The 20,626-nt window shown below is 42.4% G+C and overlaps 1 protein-coding gene across 1 annotated transcript in view; it reads left to right on the forward strand.

The window, feature by feature from the left end:
- Window positions 1–434: 434 nt before the first annotated feature.
- The window catches only part of LOC308281433 (sphingosine kinase 1-like), a gene marked incomplete at both ends in the record, with an annotated part of 37,330 nt that continues 17,138 nt past the window's right edge, over window positions 435–20,626 (forward strand). The window contains 2 exons of the mRNA XM_080721610.1: window positions 435–861; window positions 14,540–14,689. Coding sequence (XP_080577736.1) covers window positions 435–861; window positions 14,540–14,689 — 577 coding nt within the window. The remainder of the gene's footprint in view (window positions 862–14,539; window positions 14,690–20,626) is intronic.

A 20,626-nucleotide genomic window follows, 5' to 3' on the forward strand; every position in this document is an offset into this window, starting at 1 on the left:
CACAAACTCACAAAGTACTAGTAGGCCATTATGATGACAAGAGCTAGGAGGTTTTTTAGCCAACCTAACCATCGTTAACCATTTAGCTAAGCCTAGCTATTTGTTGTAAACATCTTGACCTCATCACTGACCTTTTAAAAATGTCTTTGACCTGTCCTGGATGAATTAGCTGCCTGGTCATTCTTTCAGTCCGTCGCTAGGTGGCGACGTGCGACCAGGTTCAGTTCTCCAAATGCATAACTCGCTCGCCAGCCCATCAACGTCCAACGGCCTCAACTGTATATATCGCAGCGACAACTATCAGCCCGCACACAGTCGCAGTCTGGCATCCTGCGGAGAGTTTGCTCGCATCCCCCCCGAGTGCATGAGTGTGTGCGCGGTATCCCGGACCCCGCCACGCCGATCTGCGGATCCCCGTGCCGTCTCCTTTCAGGATGGATCCAGAGAAAGCGGAACTGGACTCGTCCTGCTGCCGCAACGGCTCCGGCCAGGTCGTGTTGTACGGGGAATTCACGGGCACCCGAAAAGTCAGATATGCCTTAAGCCTGACCGAGAAGGACCTCACGGTTCAGAAGATCCCCTCCACGGCGGCTGGACGGAACAAAGTGGTCTTCAGCCTGAAGGACTGTGTCGGTTCTCGGGCGCACAGCGGGGATGACACCGCAGACATGGGAGCGTACTTCTCAGCCTACTTCTACCCACTGAAGAAGCGATGGATGAGCTCCGGGGGGTCGCGGCAGAGAGTGGAGCTGTGCTACCGGGTCTCAGGGGTCCAGGACCAGCGCGCTAATCTTGCAGAGGCAGAGAAGTGGGCTCGTGTGATCCAAGAGCGCGCGGCCCGACAGCAACACCTGAGAAAAGGTGAGAAAATATAATGGCAAACTTCCTTGTAGCCTGGTAAATTGTATAGGCCACAATTATGTTATGCATTATCAAATCAAAATCAAGCTATTAGGCTACCGTCAATCTTTGATCAGTCTTCAAAGGAGATTATCAGTCTGAAATGTTTACATTCTATCTGTTCTACCAGTCTCCCAGACAGTCCTTGTCAGGGTCTAGGCTAGGCCTACTGATGATGAGAGAGAAATCTGGAGTCAGTAGGCCTAGCTTACAAATGACATGGAAAAACTAATGGTTTTTAACTTTGAGCAGTAGTGGGGGGGTGATATTGTCCTCCTGTGAATAAGGATGCTAAGATTTTGGCAAAAGTTATAGTGTCTCCCGTTGCCACTTGCCACTTGCCACTGTCCAATACATAGGCCTAATTGAATAATATTAAGTCAGAAAGGGCTATTCTGTGTATCTAGTAATTTAGTCACTTATTAATAGCCTGTGGAACCGGTACAGGCTACAGGATATACCAGTTTCTTAGTGCTATATGTACCCCACCGCACCTATATTTCTGGTTATCCTAGTTTTAAGGACAAACACTTTCTAGGAGTCACATTACTGGAATGCACACTATTATTTTCGTGTCAATGACAAATGGGAAGAACAACAACAACTAGAAACAGTTATCATTTATGTTACTAATTGATGTAGCAGAGTAGTCCACTTAATTATTTATACTTTTTGTGTATGTGTTGCATGCACACGCTCACAGCATCACAAGAAGTTCACACAATGTTCTGGAGGATATTGGTCACCTCATTATCCCCTTAAACAAGTTGCACTTGCTGCAAAGATGAAAAATTACACAAACCTTTTCCTCCTTGTGCCCAAAGCCCACTCATATATCTGGCACACTGTGACCCAGATAGTTTCCCAATTTGCCCTCCCCCCTCTTTTTTCTTCTTCTTTTTTTTTTTTACAGAGGCAACATATTCTGTTACTATGGCATTCATTGTCCCAGAGCAGAGAAGAATCAGACGGTTAAAATGATGGTGTGGTTATCTTTTTAGAATGTTCATGTTAATCTGATCCAAGTTGACCTAAAATACAGTGTTGTCCTCATGGGAAATAAATGATTGTGTTCACCAGAAAGCCAACATACAAGAATAACAATGGCTCCACTTAGTTTTCTCACCCCCAAACCCTTATCTTTGTTCGCAATACAACACAGCTCCTGGCCATTTTGCAGTGTGATTGTATTACTGGGAGACATAACCATTGGGGAAGCCAAATGTCTCTGGTGAAAATAGACCTGATCTTTCTTCTCCTAAATCATTCATGTTTTAAATGAAAGTGGGCAGCCGGCAGACCAGGTGAATTGACAAATCTACAAGTTAAATCCAGAATTATATCAGCATGTTGGGCGGAGTTGGGGAATATAAAGCAAGCCCTGTTCAAGTTGCAGAAGCTTGACAATATTATGGAGACATTATGATTGTGGTCTCCAGGGACGTGCAGAGAATGTTAGAGAGGCAGGGGCTGAGATTTCTAAAAGGGCCTTTTGGTAGAAATATCAAAAAAAGCAGACCTCCAAGCTCACAAGGCGTCGCAACGCGTCGCAGCGTGACGCATTGTGAGCTTGGAGGTCGGCTATATTCAGTGTGTGATACCACAATGAACTAAGCATAATCAAGTCAAGAGAGTCACAGAGAGGGCAATTCTTTCAACATAAGATGCTGCATTCAAGTTCAGGAGAGTTTGGACAAGGCAATTCTCTTGAATGCTGCCTTCAGGTATGGCATGGAAAGAGGGCATTTGCATTTCTTTCACCATAGTGAAAACTGCATTTAGGTCTGGACTCTGGAGAAGGCACTTTTTACAGACGGATAAAAGGGGCAGGGGCTCAAGCCCCCTTTGATGTCTATGTGTGCATGTGCCTGGTGGTCTCAGCTCAAGACCTGAACATATTTTGAAACAATAATAATAATAATTATTATTTTTGTAGGTTACATAAAAAAGGGACATTTACTCACAACCCATAAGGCGACCCAAAAATGGGTCTCGACTCATTGTTTGGGAACAACTGGCCTACTGATACTGCCAGAGGCTCAGACTCACTGTCTCTTAGCTATTAGTCTAAGTGATTTCAGTAAAGTCTTCCTGACCGTTCCGTCAATAGGCCTATAGAATAGATGGACCTCCAATATACACAGAGTATTATTCAATATATTTGGACATTCTTCATTCTTCTGTCCTGGTCTATATTTCCAAATACAAATGTAACACAGATCTAGTAGCCTACAGGGCCAGGCTATATACATCTATTAAAATAGTTAACTCTACTTGAGAGTAAATGGTCTCAAATGTGTCCAAGTACTTAACGAAAAGCATCTATTTGCTATTTATAGCAATGGATTTTTCATCAGAGCTTGATCCTTTTAATATGTCATGTTCACTGCTGAATAATTGCTTTGTCTAATGTACATACGCAGTCCAATTATTTGTTTAAGTAGGCTACATTTTATGCATGCTAAGCCTTTCCCAGCAGGCCCCCTCCTGACACTCTTTTGAGCGGTGGTCACACCGTCTCCATAGCGTGGCCGTGTGTGTGTGTGTGTGTGTGTGTGTGTGTGTGTGTGTGTGTCTGTCTGTCTGTATGTATGTAGCCTCTGGTGTGTGTCTGTCTGTATGTAGCCTGCCTGTGGTGTAGTACCTTTTATGACCACACATGTTAAGGGAGGGGCGCTGTTTTCAGGCCAGGCCAGGCACACACACACACGCACACACAGTCACACACACACACCGGGGGGGGGGGGGGGGGGGGGGGGGGAGATGGGTAAACCACCGCTCAGTTCACACGGGTGTGATTTTATGTTCCCCGATAGAGAGGTCTCTTCAATAAACCTGCAGTGTGTACTTCTGCGTGCATTTTGCATACTGCACAGTTTAACAGCATAGCATTGCATTCCTAAGACAGTAATTTGATTACAATATATTTACCCCCATTGATTTCGCCAGAATCGATAGTACCTTTTTTGTCTTATGAGTGCGACAAATACAATTTGTTGTCTTATGAGTGCGACAAATACAAAAAAATCACACCCAATGTGAAGTGAGCGGTGGTCGTGCTAGGATTTGGGTCTAGGATGTACAGGATATGCTACACACACATGTTTTGCTATGGCAAAAAGCTGAGGAAAAAGGCTACAGACATACGACATATGACATCACTAGACAAACATGATGCTACGTACCGGTACACACATTTTGCTATGGCAAAACGCTGAGGAAAAAGGCTACAGACACACGCACAGCCACTCTGGAGCGGTTTACCACCGCTCAAAAATATTATTGAACTCAAGTCTCCATGGCATGAGTAATCAATAGAAAAAAATCATTTTGGGGGTGAACTATTCCTCTAAGGCTTACTTTATACTTGGTAAAACACAACAATGGCTGATTTGATTATTAGTTTATTTAAGACTGTTCTTATATGGCGCAATCTTAGATTTCCCGATGGGATTTTCAATAGAAAAAAATACTTAGGTGACCCAGAGGTATCGGGAGTGACGTCAGGACTTAGTTACTCTCAAATCACAAAAAGCTGTTTTGTGGCTCATACACTTCCATTGCCACTCACTTCCCAAGAGTAGCACTGACAAGATCTCTGTTTATTGATTATTTTAACGTCACTGGATTGATCATTTTAACGTCACTGGATTGATCATTTTAACGTCACTGGATTGATGGAGACAAGAAGGATATAAGAGTGACGCTGATTTTTATCAGTGTTCACTGATTTACTCCTATTGATTTTAAACACCTCTCCAGTTAAGAAACGGAGGGCCCTGAGTCAGCAGGTGCACAGGGAGGAACTATGGAGTGTAACCGTGGCAACCATTAGGCTACTAATGGAGAATCATTCATGTCTTCATTCAAGTATTGAGCTATTAAGTTTTGTCACATTGTCACCTATTATTGTCTCCGCAAGGCTGGATGGCTGAAGGTCCGAGACGTGCGTGTGTGTTTGTGAGCAGTTAATATTCGGCACCGTTGGCCCAATCAGCGTGAAACATTTTTCGAATCAGCCTCATGGTGGCCCACAGCCCACTGAACGTTTTAACCTATAACTCTTGAACCTTAGGTCATACAATCAGATTTGTCCCCCACTGGATTCCTTGGACCATGATGCATCTTCAGATACAGGCCCCAGCCATTTGTGCCAGACTAGTTTGCAGCCATTTCGTGTTTTCCCAAAACATATATTTTGATACAACTCCTACAACTTTTGTTCAAAACTCACACAAATTGGTACACATTATCTCTGAAGTCATGTGATCGATATATGAGATTTGTCATACACCATACCACTGCACCTTTTAGTCTTTAATTATTTATGCAGTTAAAAGCCTCCTGTATTAAAGGATACGTTCTGCGATTTTAGAACTACAGTACATGTTTCTCTTACATATCTGTAGTAATGTGTGCAGTTGGTAGAATTAGTGAGCTCAAATTTCTCGCCTGCTAAGAAACTGTCCAAACAGGGCATGTCAAAATATCTCCCAAAAAGATGGCCTCTAAAAAGGCCAAGAAATCACAACCATGGTACCATTTTCACTCAGTGGCTACAGTTTCCTCCCAAACTTTACCAGGTTCCATGTTTACAATCTGACCTGACCTGATGCAGAAGATTACATCTTACCTGCAGTGCAGTCTGGGCTGCAGCAACTAAAAATAGTTCTGGGATTTCCTGATTAGTGCGTTAGATGAAATAACGGTCATGCATTTCCAGCAAATTGTACTTTTAAGTTCTTCTTTCATTTCATTCTTATTTACTGTAACTCGTTCTCAGGCAACGTGATATGATGATGTCACCAACCATTACTGCGTGAGTTCGACACAATGTTGTTCCACATTCTCAAGGGACTTTGTTTCAGTAGCAGAAAGCAGGCCGCACTCAACCAGTCAATGCCATTACTAATAGATTAACTCTGGACCCAGCCAGTACAATGGTTTATGATCTATTATGTATTGAGCAATGGGGAGAGTTCACTATTACCTCATGTAACGTCTCTCTTTTACATCTTTTATAAAGGAGATGGAACAACCAATACTTGCATTTTAGTTGCTTTTCCGTAGAGATGCTCCAACATAAATTATTAGCCAGTATTGATAGCCAAAAGTTCAGAGAAATATTAACACCTCAAATACCAAGAATTTGCTGTTAATGCTTTGATCGGCTTGTTCTGTGATTACTGAAGAACACAAATATTCAACCTTCTTGAATACTTATTTTCATATATATTTTTTGGTTTATATGCCTAAATTGTATGCCTAACCAGTATTTAGAGATGTAACAGAATTGAAAGAATTAGCAGCCAAGACTAACTTTGGATCAGCGGTTTATAGTGAGTAAATACAGTCACTTAAATCTGCAGACATACTGCACCATCATAAAATATTTTCCACAAGAATTCATCTCTCGGCACAAGAAATCTGACTGCGAAGCAGGAAGCAAATCTTTCATCTGGCCTGCGTACAGTTTGGATTAGGCAAGATTAGGAGTGAGCATTGTTGAGCCGAAAATATTGAATATTGGTCAACTACAGTATATTGCTTGCCTTGCTTAGTTGGCTATTATTTTTAGGGCAACCAAACTATAGTACTAACTTTCTTCCATCTTTGAATCTTTCTGGATAAGCTTTAATTTTCCGCGCCACTCCTCCCACAGTTTTGGTGGCACGCACTTCGGCCATATGTTAAATCGACCGGCTTCATCAGGACTTGCATTTTACTAATTCATCTTCTCCTTTGACTTGAATGGGAAAATACAAAAATTATAAACATTTCCCAAAAGTTGAGATGACTGACATCCTAAATGTCTGACATCATAGACGACATGAGAGTGACACATTATGTCCATATATGGGCATTCCAAGATATGGGCTTAATATTGATGACATCAGGGATTTCCATATATGGGCATAAAGGGGACAAGGACGGAATTCATTCAAGTGTGACTCGTTAGCTTTCTAGTTTACTTGTGTTGTTGGCACAGTTCACCATTCCGGCCTTGTCTTTCCTGGGTGTAACACTTGACACTGACCTTTCCTGAGGGCGTGACCAATATCAAGTGACCAATCCAGTCTTAAATAAAGCATGAATGATGAAACTTCCTGAGTCTCTGGCGTAAAATGCAGGGTACCGTAAGCAGAGACGTTGCAGCAGTGATCTCCTCTGTTCTCAAAGATAAAAAGAGATCACATTATCAGATAATTCTACCGTCAACTTAAGCAATGAAGTCCCAGTTATATATAAAGGTGTCTAAAACACGGAAAGCTTCTAAATTGTGTGTGTGTGTGTGTGTGTGTGTGTGTGTGTGTGTGTGTGTGTGTGTGTGTGTGTGTGTGTGTGTGTGTGTGTGTGTGTGTGTGTGTGTGTGTGTGTGTGTGTGTGTGTGTGTGTGTGTGTGTGTGTGTGTGTGTGTGTGTGTGTGTGTGTGTGTGTGAGAGACACCTTGTTCCCTGAGGAATGTGAGGATTCCTCTTTTGGACAGTGACCAAAATATAATGTCAGATCCGACCACTCTCATCTGTCTTCTCTTCTCTCTTGTATGTCTTGTCACATACAGGGACTGTCTCTCTCTCTCTCTCTCTCGTATATGCAGTCTCGCTCTCTCTCTCTCTCTCTCTCTCTCTCTCTCTCTCTCTCTCTCTCATATATACAGTAGCCTATATATTAACTTCACCCTGGGGATTTCAGCTGCTATGTCAGAGCTGTCAACGTGAGCTGTCAATGTGATGCCATAAGCACATCATTGTTTTAATTAAATCCAACTAGAGTGTTGCCCCTGAAATTTCACAACATCCAGTCAAGCTTTACCAAACCTTAGTATGAATTTGGCATGACTACATCAGGACAAGCACAAAAAAGTAAACAATGTTCACTCATTTCAGAAATTGCCTCTTAAGTCACTCACTGATAGATACGCAGACAACAACCGCTAATTGTCTATTCACTCTACAAAGCTGCTACTTTCTTTCAGAGAAAGACAGGATTTTATTTATCCAGTAAGAGAACATGTGGTTGTGGCTTTTTTATGATGGGAAGTCCATTTCCTCCACATGCAGGCAGGGTATGCTTTTTTTAATGGCTTTGCTGCAGTGCGTATGCCTTCGTATTAGTTTAGAAATTGATACTTTTTTAATTCAAAGTCTGTCTCACAGGCCTAAATTATGAAATTGGGAGGAGTTCCTGTTAAATAAGGAAGAAGAATATACTGTATTAAATACAGGAAATACAAATCTCATTTTAAATTCCACTTTCACTGAGAGACAAAGTTATTGGCAGCAAATGTTCCGCTAGTCGAGAAATCTTAAGCTTTTGAGTTTGACTTTCCAACCTCTCCTCCCTAATTTGAACCGTCCTAAAATATCCATATGGGACGCATACCATTCCGAAAAAAGAGTGGTTATGAACCCCCACAACGAATAGATCCTGGTGAATCCGTGCACAGTCAAATACCAAAATAGGCTAGGACAAAATGGCAATAAAAAAACAAACAAACACATTGTGCCTAACTTTTAACTGCTTAAGCCTATTAGGCTATACTTAGTTGTATGACAAATAGCAAATATAGCAGGTCTTCACACTCACAATGTGTTGCAATGTGAATATCATGTTTTCTTAGGTGCCCCTTAAAACTCATCCTCCCACATCGACTCCGTAAAGAAAGACATCTTTCTTCCATTCATGTTTGCCGCTACTTCATTCATTCTTTCTACATGGCAAAATACTTTGTAAGTCAACTCTTGAGAGTGGGAAATGTACCTAAATGGACTCCTTATGGGTCTCTGCCTTAATTAGCACTGAGGATTTTACTATGTACTTTAAATTCTTGAAGATAAAATCTTCCAGTCTATATATCTCTTTTTCTGTCTTGCTTTCTTTCTCTGGCTCATTCTTTCTCCTCTTACGTCTCAATATAGATCTGCATAAAGTTCACCACCACCACCTCCCTCCACACCCTTTGTGGTTTGGCTCCGCCAAGATCTGCTTACATGCTTCAAATGATTCCATGTTGCTGGACAGACAGCACTGTGAAAAACAATCCCCACAACTCTGAAACATTAATTATTATACCGTACATAGTTTTATGAGATTTTCATGAATTTTACAAGTGAGCGGGGGTATTTTTAGTATACCCTTAAGAGATTCTTGACATGGCTTTGTTTGCACTACCAATAGACAATTTTTGCAGGAGCCATCTTGACAGTTAAACATAGCTGAAAGTAACATAATTGTGGGCATTTTTCATTAAGGTCTTACTGTGTGTGCTAGCAGTGACGTACTACTTACAGCTCCCGTACAGTTAACTTAATGCTGGCACACAGAAACGCCTAACTGAAACAGCTGTCATGACTTGCTATCTTCACTTCGTATTCAGTTAATGACTGTAAACTCAGCAAGCCGATACAAATATCATATATCTCACAGGGTACATTTTCAGAAGCTGGGTTATAGACTTCACAACAAATGCTTTTTTGATGCCCGGCAATTTGTTTGTTTTTTCTTCGTTTTATAGGCACAGTAACAGTATTCATGCAACTTACTGTACAGCTAGCTAAGGGATAGTGAACAGTGAAAGGTGGTCATTATTGAGAAATATATCCAGACAGTGCAATGCAATCCTGCAGGGGGTTATTCCTCAATAATGACAGCCTCGCTGCTTATCCTGCTTAGCTGCTTAGATATTTCTTTTTTTGACACAAAGCATAACAAAAAAAATATTGTTCTGCTATTGCTAAAGACAATTAGATTCTACAGTTTCCACATGTACATTCAGGGTATGCATAGAGAGTATGCGCATGACATCATCGCACCGGAAGTTATGCGGGAACGCCTACTGAGTGGCAACAGTCAGTAGGAGTCTTGAGGAGTGAGGAGGAGCGCTTCCAAACTCGAATGCTTCATGCTGCTTTATGTTTTGCCACTCAGTCTGCCACTCAGTCTGTCTGTCCATGGCCATTGACTGCTAACAAGAACAGACTGCAGACTACTGTGATTGACCAATTAGAATTGTCATCATGTCATTATTACATAAAATGTACACAGATATACAGGACCGCAATAAAATGTCACCCGCCCGTCTTTAGTCGCGCACCACCCGCCCTCGTACCCGCAATGTCTAATAGTATAATATTCCGCCCGTTTTCACCCGTCAAGCGTGGGGACCCGGCCCGTTGCAGGACTCTGCTGTCTAGGTTTGAACTATAATCCATGATACCTTTCTCTGAGAGTTGAGTGTACAGGTCCATTTGGTTCAATTTCTACACTCAAGTTAATTAAAGACCTGTAAGGGTCCATTTAGAACATTCTTAAATGGATCCAGAGTTCCCTGGAGTGGACCCCACTTTGAAAACCACTGTAGGCCTACTAGACCAAATATGTGTGTTTTGCTAGGTAGCCTATAAAACTCCCATCAGTGACGCGTGATTGGAAATGACACCCGGGCTCCAGACGGAGCCGCTCGATTGTCCACGACACTGCAAGCGGCGCGAAGGCCAGCGGACCTTGGTCCTGCTCTTCGCCCCCGAGCGCCGCAGGCGCGAGTGGCCGCGAAGAGCCGGCCGCGCCTTACGAAGCCGTGGTGAATGCAATCGTTACGGCCTGGGCAAGCCCACGATAAACGCCCTGTCCAAGCGACTACAATTGAGCGCTCCCTAGCTCCGCTTCAGCCAATCGAAAGCTTCGGTGGGCGGGGTTTCCCTGGAGCCCGGGTGTCATTTCCAATCACGCATCAGTGACTGAAAGGCTTTGAATCTGAAACCTAAATCAAGTGTAGATTACAGGTTTTTGGAATATCTTCTCAATATGCATGTAATATTTTAGGACACAATTACACATACTTTCAGAAAAAGGATCTGAACTAATACATTTTGGTACATTGCAGTAGCCTTTAAGTAAAGTATGTCAATAAAACTGCACCTACGATAACATCAGTTCACAGATTCACCTTCCATGTGGTCGAAACAATGCTACATACAGTTAATCCATGATAAGAATGTGAACATGACTCATGGATGGTCAACACTGTATGCGATAAACATTAACTAAAGGAGTTGAAATGTATCTGGCATTTGTTGAAAAGATGAAGATCATGAGAGAAGTAGGCTTTTTAAAATGTATCGATTAGCACACACACGTCAGGCCCTCCACCCCTCCTTACGCTCCCCAAAGACCCCATATCTTGCATAGCCAGACAATATCATGGCAGATAGATAGTGTAGCTGCGCTAGGCTACCCCATATCTAGGCATTTATTTGTATGAGCCTATGACTCAGTCAATCAGGCTATTCTGTCTGAATGGCAGACTGAACCTAACCATGTATGACAGAAACGGACCTCTTGCTCAACCCCATAAAGCTAGCAGTCTGTCTTACTCACCAACAGTAATGAAGCTGTGTCATGCTTCCCTACAGTCGTGGAATGTCTGGACTGGAGAAGTCGAGACAACCGACATGGCCGGTATTATTATGGCGAGTGTGAATGACAAATTGCCATTATCTACAGTATCTATAAATTCACGAAACCTCTGTGTGTACCGTATGTCGTTCCCGGGCATAACTCAGCCTCGGGTGACTCCAAGTTGACCTCTACTTGGAGTGTGTGCTCACTGTGCTGGTGATGACCGTGTGCACAACTTGTTGATTGAAGTACTGCACTGTCCCAGTAGGCCTACAGCGAATACTCTTGACAACAGGTACGACGTGAATTGCACAATTGGGTGGGGCATGCTTTCCCGGCTTAACACAAGACGTTTTGTGTGGCCCCAGCGTAGTCCGCTGCCCTCGTAATAATAATAATAATAATAATAAACTTTATTTATATGCCATGTTGAAAAGCATTTTCAGGATTTAATCAGGAAAAGAAAAAACTATGAAAACAAAGCAACGTTTCAAAATTAAGTATTATAGAACTAAGTTAAACAGGCAGCAAAACAAACATGGCAGTAAGACGACAACAAAAGCACGGAAAGCTAGTGCTGAAGTACATTTTCTTTTATCTTTTAAAGTACATACTGACTTCAATAACCTACTGTAATGTTGTTCCAAAGTGTAGAGGTTGTGATGGCAAAGGCAAGGTCACCTATGAGAGAAAGATAACATACGGAAAGCTAGTGCTGAAGTACATTTTCTTTTATCTTTTAAAGTACATACTGACTTCAATAACCTACTGTAATGTTGTTCCAAAGTGTAGAGGTTGTGATGGCAAAGGCAAGGTCACCTATGAGAGAAAGATAACATATTATACTGTAAGATCATATATCATTCCTGTGGCCATGACAACTCGGTAGACAATAGATAACAAGCAACCCATGTCCAATTAAAGAAACGTCTGAATGACAACGGACACATACATCACAATGTTTGACATGTCCTCTTCTGTGGTGCTGAAATTGAACACCACCATTGTCCCTATTCTGTGAAATTGTAGCTGAGTTTTGTTTTTCTCACATATCATGCACCTGCAGTGTTATTCTAAGATACTGTGCTGAAAAAGCAGGCCCTTTGGGTTTTCCATTCCATTTTAACTTCCGTTTCCTTTGGTGAAGACCTCAGTAGTGATTATCCAATTATGATCTGGAACCATTCCCACGCTGTGGTTTAAAGCCTGCAGATCAGGCATCTACTGTGTAAGCACATCTTGGGAGCAGAGCAATACTGTATATTATGTCTTTGCAGTAGGTTTGCTATTCATTTCTCGTCAATCCTGCTCTTTTGCAACTATGATTTGCGACGACATTTATTCGTCAGTATGAAGTGTTTAACAGTGTTCACCTTTTATACTGTAGTTGAGTGGTTCTCAACCCGTTGGGTAAAGTGACAATTTAAGGACTTTTATTACCCAATTAACAAACGATACTATAAAAACTGGTGAAACATTGGACAAATTGTGAAATAAATAACAGGCAGAAATTTTGAAAATGGAAGACTCACAACACCTCTTGTAGAGCAGCTATTTTTTTTATCTATGGAACAGAGTCAAACATGCACTAAACGTTTCAACTCCTTTAATTGCAAGTGCTTGTCAGAGCGGGGGGTCCCCAGCTCAAATATCATTTTTTTTTTTTCATACTGGAAGTCAATTGGAGGTCGGATTAGGCTGAATCATTGCCAAAATATGGAGACGACTGATGTTGTCATAGTCAGACTGGATTCCAAGTAGTTTATTAAACCTGTGGAAAAAACATGTCATAACCGGGGAGAATGACATAAGGGCATACAGCCAACGTGTGACATTAAATGAAAGACTGTCCATGCACTTACAATTTATGGGCAAGAGCAGCACGATGTCATCACTTGAACCCCAAATACATGGGTGGAGCTTCACTCAACATTATCCAAACAAGCAATAGAAAATGTCTTACTAACATTTAACAACCTCAAGTTAACCTCTCAAGTCATCACACATGTATTCCTTACTGTCCAGCGTATTGGCTGCTACACATAATCTACAGTCTACACGTTCAACACAAAAAAGAAAAATTGCATTTGTTGATTTGATGCTGTCATTCCTGAGCTTTGTGCTGTGACGTAACGGCAAGCGAGCTAATGATAGAGGGTAAAACCCAAGCCTTGAATAGACGACACACATTGATAGAGCTGTGGGATGTTTTGAAAAGGGGAGGAGGTGGTGGTGGTGGCATAGCACTGGAATTAGACAAGTAGGTCTGTGTGGGATCCCAGAACTGCAAGGTCACATCCTCTAATGTCAAGTAAACTGTTTTTGAACTGTTTGATTAACGAGGACACGTCTGTAGCATCCTAGTTCAGTCTGGAGCTGTGTCATTATCTCCTTTGAGAATTAGAATCTAGTCCATGGATTCACAAGGAGGATGTCCCCCCTACATCTGTCCACTACTGTACATCATTGGTTCCCACACTTTGTCAGCTGAGACCCAACACCGGGACCCAAACTTACAAAACATCCATTATGAAGTATTACTTTAAGCGCTATTTAATAGTGGGAAAAACAATCTACAACCTCACAACGGGTCTCAACGCGCATCATCTGCTATTTTTATCACTAAAAGAAATGAAGGAAGGAAACAAAAAGGGGTCGGGCTATTTATGTACAAACCATAAAAATGGGCTTGTCTGCGACCCCAAAAATTGGTTCCCATCTATTTTCAGAGAAACACTGGTCTACATGATAAAATAGGTTTCAAATGATTTTCCTCTAAAGCTTTCTCAGCAGTACCATGTGATTACATACTGTATGCAAACATGATCTACTGGTAGATCACAATCTACCTTTTGGGCACCCCTGATGTAGTGGGACCCATTCACACACACATTCATACACCAGTGGCGGAGGAAACCATGCAAGGCACCAACCTGCTCACCGGGAGCAACTAGGGGTTCAAAGTCTTGCTCAAGGACTCTTCGACATTAACTCAGGGGGAGCCCGGATTTGAACTGGGAACCCTTCGTGCTCTAATAACGGTTTCTCTACCCCTGAGCTATGCCGCCCCCTGGCTGCTTCATCTCTCTCTCAGCTAAGGGGGTCCTTGGCTTAAAAAAAACAACAACATTGAAGACCCCTGATATAGACCATTGTCTCAGAGTCATTCCATATCCCTCCCTGGGTGTCCTACTGTCCTCCTTGTGTCTTATATCTCAGTTTGCTGCTGTTTTGTTTGCAGGGCTGCTGTTTGGCGAGCTGCAGAGACCCTGCAGGGTGATGCTGCTGGTCAACCCCCAGAGTGGGAACGGACAGGCCCTGACGCTCTACAACAGCCATGTGCAGCGCATGCTGCACGAGGCGGGGATCCCTCACACGCTGGTCATCACTGGTGAGTTACTGACGCACGCACGCACGCACGCACGCACGCACGCACACGCACACACACACACACACACACAAAAGAGTGAGTGAACTAAGTACATAATGGAGCTGTGGTTAGTCATCATAGGATATACAGTATATAAAATATAAATTAGATATGATTGCTACAAGAATAATCAATAGTTGCAGCCCTACACAAAAACATGCACATAATCACGAACATTACAGTATACATTACACACACACTGTTTTGTAAACACTTGGTTTTATCCCTATACATTACATATTATCACAAACAGATCACTCTGAATCCCTGCCCATAGAATCGATCAACACACATCATGCGAACATAAACACATGCACGCACACACCATAGCACCACAGATCTTCTGCTTAACGGTTCCTTTCTCTGCTTATTTTTTCAACTCATTTTCTCCCTTTCTCTCCATTTAAATCCTCAACATGGTGTTTTCTGCTGTCAGTTATACTCGCCCATGAATTGCTGTTGACCCACATGCACGCAGGGCTCTTCTTATGCAATATATTGCAAGTGCACAAAGACACATTCATGATACGCAAATTGCATTCCCGTGCAAACACGTACACACAAGCGTGCATCAACACTAACACAGACATGCATGAGTGCGCACACACATACACATAAATAAAGCCTTTATCCATGATTTGATTTGATGTAATCTCACGGGGGGCTCATATTGATGTAGGCGTAATCATCATCATAATCTAAACTAATGATTATAATGGTGCCTTGCCGTATTAGACCATGACTGGAGTTATAGCACAGAAGTCATTGGCATCATGTTGGCATAAACCTGGAGAGCTGGAGCATTTTAATTATTTGGTGGAGGCCTAATGTGTCTGTCACTGTGAACCTTTTCCCCCGTGTTCATAAATCACCAGAGTGTCAGACTCACAGACTTCCATCACAGAGGGAGGGAGATGGGATGGCAGACAGAAGGAGAGAGGGGAGGGGGAGGGGGGAGGGAAAGGGATGCACTTGAAATCCTCTTATGTGTGTATGACAGAGATGAATACAAATCTCAGAACTGCTCATGACTTCAGATATGTGCTTTTCAGAAAATGTAATCCAGGGTTCCACATAAGGACAGATTTAAAACACCAATGTACAGTACATGTCGCAAATGGCATGCATGCCCATTCTGCAAGAAATGGGTACTTCCCAGTGATTGACAATGTGTACACTTCTGAGAAAAGCCCTTCTCTTCAATGGCACACTGCGTGATTCCTTGTTACAAGAACATTAAACACAACAGTGACGGGAGATACATTACACACACATAGTGGTAATCTGTTCTAAAATAAACAATACAGGCTACCAAGCACTGGCCTACTAAACTGGCCTGAAGATCGCATGTAAACGTATGCAAAGAGCCTGGCATGCTTCCATAAAAGACATTTGAATTGGAAAGTATGCAGGACAGAGAGCTTTTGTGCCATCATGCGTTTGGTGTCAACGCAGCTGTCCTCCACCACGCATCACACAAAGTACAGGATACTTGTATTAATGAATTGCATTTGTAGTGAATACTAGCATTTTTATAGTGCTTTCCCAAGTGCTCAAATACTTTACAATGGTTCATTCATTCATACATTTGGAGGTGAAGCGATGAACAGTCGACACCAGCGTCCTCACTTCCCACATGCACACACCAATGGTTAACACTGACCAACTGCAGTGTTTTGCCCAATGACACTTCGACGTGTGGACAGGAGGAGCTCTGGAGCTGGGATTCAAAACACCGACCCACGGATCATTGGACGACCCGCTCTACCTCCTGCGCCAATCTTCAGCTCAATCCCTTGGGTTAGGGTTAAATTGTCTTTGAGCAAAACACTGAACCCCTAATTGGTCCCGATGAGCAGGTTGGTTACAGTACCTTGCATGGTTTCCTCCACCGTCTGTGGCTGCATGTAATGCACATTGTAAACTGTAAAGCGGTTTCGATAAAGGCACTATATAAATGCGCCATTTATCATGTACGACTGCCTGTGAATATTGGATGCACCCTAATGGGTACATTTTGACATGCTCAGAGTTAAATGACCTCTGGATTTGACTGTACGCTCCACTGTCCGTCTGTATGAAAGACAGAATATGAGACATAAACAAGCTAGGAGATACACAGAGAAAGGACAGAGATTTACAATAAAACCTTCCTTTTTCTCTGCCATTTTAAACATAGCCTGAACTCAGCAACTGCCAAATTGTCCTTACCTTTTAACGTGGGCACGTGCACGCATCACGCACGATCTGTGCATGTAACATGTACCAGCGTTGCAGACCGGACCACAGCTATCGAAAAAAAAAACAATCCCATTGGAAAAATCAATATCCGTTGTTAGGCTGTATCTGCCACTGTTTACAGAAAAACTATGTAAAACGCCGAGCTGTGCGCTATGGTCCTGCGAGGGCACGTCGCGCACATAGCAGACGATATGTGCGCAGATCATATGCCAGGCGGGTAAAAGAATCAAACGGCTTCCAAAAAAAAATCTGCGTGAAAAAGACCATGTTATGGCCGTCCAGGCAGCTTCCTTGTTTACAATGAAAAGCTATGGGATCGGAGCTATGATGCGGCCTTAGACCGGATACGGAAATCTAGATCCGGTCAAAACAGGAAATACGGTTGTATACAGTTAGGAGGCGGGCCTAAAGAGTCGGCTATATACAGCGATCATACTTTTAATTGTTTCATAATGATTACAGCTAATTACATTTCCGGGTTAGGGTTAGTATCTACTGGCATGGCAGCACGGTACAGCGGGAAATCTCTGTTTTCGACGGGGATAGCAGGAAATGAGTTAAGGTAGCCATTTGAAACTCTGATAGCTAATGGAACCTTACAGGTAGGAATGCACTGATTGTGAAATTCTGGACTGTCCAGAATTTCACAATCAGTGCATTTCTACCTGTAAGGTTCCATTAGCTATCAGAGTTTTAAACATCAATATCTGTTTCAGTTGTTTAAAACTCTGATAGCTAATGGAACCTTACAGGTAGGAATGCACTTATTGTGAAATTCTGGACTGAAACAGATATTGATGTTTAAAATAACAATTTGTCAGGTTTTTAGTTTTTGTTATTCATTCCCACTTTTGTGCCAAGGAAACAAATACATTTTCATTACGAAATAACTGTTTCAGTCTTTAAGCCCTTCATCACACTATCTTTAAGTGAGCACAAATTCAATCAAATACACAGTAGATTTATGGAACACCAGCTAATCTGAGTTTTTGATGCTTTGTGCAGCACAGTGCAGACAGACCCGCCGGTAGGCACACGCACGCACAGCACAGCACAGCACACACTGTGCTTAGGGAACCACGGTGCCCAAGGGCACGAAAAAAAGAGCAAAAAAAAAGCCAAAAGAAAAAAAGAGAAGAGCTAAGCCGATCATCTTCATAATAACTAATATGTATTGGCTGTATACTCAGACCTGTAAAATGAACATTTTCAATTTAATGCATCTGTTATACCCATTTTAACAAGTATGGCTCTGACAGTTGAAAACTACAACAACTCTAAATTAGACCGCAAGGCCCTGATACAGTTGTTGTCTTGTAATGAAAACGAGCCTGTGGCAGTGGGATGCGGTTTGTCGTTCCCTGCAGCTGTCAACAGCCACAGACACACGACCTGCTCATATAAAGCTGGGGATTTAAGGTCTAATAATCAGTGTGACTGGCTGGAGTTTTTACTGCCTTTGTTTAGATCTGGACTAGAAGTACAGTATGTATAGAGTTTTCTCAGAGAGAGAATAGATTTGATCTCTGGCCTCCATTATAAAAAGGAGACTAGAGCCTCCTCAAAATCCACAAACACTCAGATTCACAGTTTCTGGAGTTTTTCTCTTGCAGGCAGGAGAACTGCAGTTTTAGCAGCTCATGTATTTCCATCAGTCAGTAAAATAGTCCATTAGCCATTTTTGTGTCTGATTTCTCCTTTCCTGTTGCACTTTTTACCATTTAACAACTTTTCAACCTGATGTCCCTATTTTGAAAAAAAGGTAGAAAATAGCTTTTTAGTTTTCCTCTCCTCAGTCAACACAGGCACATACTGTACTGTAGACTCGAGAATATCTCTGTGTTGTCTGGGAGAACCTGTCTTTCTGTCTCCATAACTCACTCAACTCGTTTCCTATCCTTGGCTAAGATGAGTTATAGCGCCACCTCATGGTGGCGCTATAACAGGCCGGTTCATGTTTTTACCTATAACTCCACTGTCTAAAGTTTGTAGGATTGGCACAGGGCATTGCACCTTCTATAGCACACAACAGTGATAATTGACAAAACATCTGTCTATTGTGAAAAAAGGTAGAAAATAGCATTTTAGTTTTCCTCACCTCTGTCAACACATAGGCACATACTGTACTGTAGACTCGAGAATATCTCTGTGTTGTCTGGGAGAACCTGTCTTTCTGTCTCCATAACTCACTCAACTCGTTCCCTATCCTTGGCTAAGATGAGATAAGGATGTTCTGTACCGGCGTCCAGAGTTACATCCTGTGCATATTGCTGAACCCTCCTCAGCTCAGCATCACACAGCTTCTCCATCTGCGTTTTCCTGAATCAGCCCAGCTTGCTCAGCCAGGCTTCCCTGCTCGTTATAGAGCAGTGAGAATAGGGGTGTCGCACCAAATTCTGGGCCCTGGGTACAAGGATACACTGCGGGCCCCCCATGAATGTTTTTCATAGGGGGGGGGGGGGGCGTTTTTGTGCTTCAACTATTGAAGCACAATAGTGCAGCGCGGCACTCGGTGCCACGCTTGTAGATCCGAGCTTGTAGATCTGCTATTTTTGAAAAATCGTGAACATTTGTGCAAGTCTTTGAATATTTCAGGTTTTTTGAAAATATATGTTTCTATGTTCAGTGGTGCTCAAACCTTTTCATGTGAAGGACCTCCCGAATTATATGTATCTGGCCACGGACGCCCATCTCAAAATATTTAGTTCCAGGGACCCCCCAGAATTAAAATTTGAGTTACAAATGTTTGCTTAAAAAATACGTATATTCAAAGATTTGCACACATTTTCACGACTTTTCCAAAAAAGCAGATCTACAATCTCACAGCGCGGCACTTGGTGCCGTGCTGTGAGCTTGTATATCTGCTATTTTTCAATAGCTAAAGTATAAAATAATTAAGGCCCCTCCACCTTGGGCCCTAGTAACTCAGTCCCCCCCCCCCTTGTGACGCCCCTGCCTGCACACTGTCTGCCATCTTTGTTGCTGAGCTCTGCTTGGTGTTTTACCTCCTGAATCTTCTCTTGTCTCTCCGGGGATCATCTGCTGAACCTTAATGTGCACTTTTTCTCCTGTACTGAGAGAGAAAGAAAACCCAGCGCCATTAGTAGAATTTGCCAGCACTTTCAAATCAAGTTATCGCCTCAGTCTTTTGGCTAGACTAGAGTCTTAAATCAGACCGTAATGGCCTGCTGCTTGAGTTAAAAGAGATGCAGTTAGATTTATTGCCCCACACAGCCTATTGATACCCACTCTCAACTCATTAAACTTGCAGTTGGTAGGACTAGAAGGCTTTTTTAGGATTGTTCAAATTGAACAACAAACTACCTGATTGAGACGAAGCCAATCACCATGTCATTAGCTAATTGTATGGTGAAGACTGTTTTGTACCCTGTCTGTCCGCACACACACTCCCTGGACCCTACAGGTCTTGTCCAAAAATCACGCAAATCAGTACACAGTATCTCTATAGTCATTAAACGAAACAAGTCTTTCAGATTTTTCATATTCCATTCTGATTGGCTACGGTTGGCTTCCAAAGTTTGCGAGAGTGCTATGTTTTGAACAAAATTGCTCAAATCATGAACACAGCATGCGCATTCCCACTAGGGCGAGAAAGAAATGCCACTAGAGGTTTTTCAATTCAGCCTCATGGTGGCA

The sequence above is a fragment of the Nannobrachium achirus genome (genome assembly GCF_963921795.1).
Source record: "Nannobrachium achirus genome assembly, chromosome: 3".
Taxonomy (NCBI): domain Eukaryota; kingdom Metazoa; phylum Chordata; class Actinopteri; order Myctophiformes; family Myctophidae; genus Nannobrachium; species Nannobrachium achirus.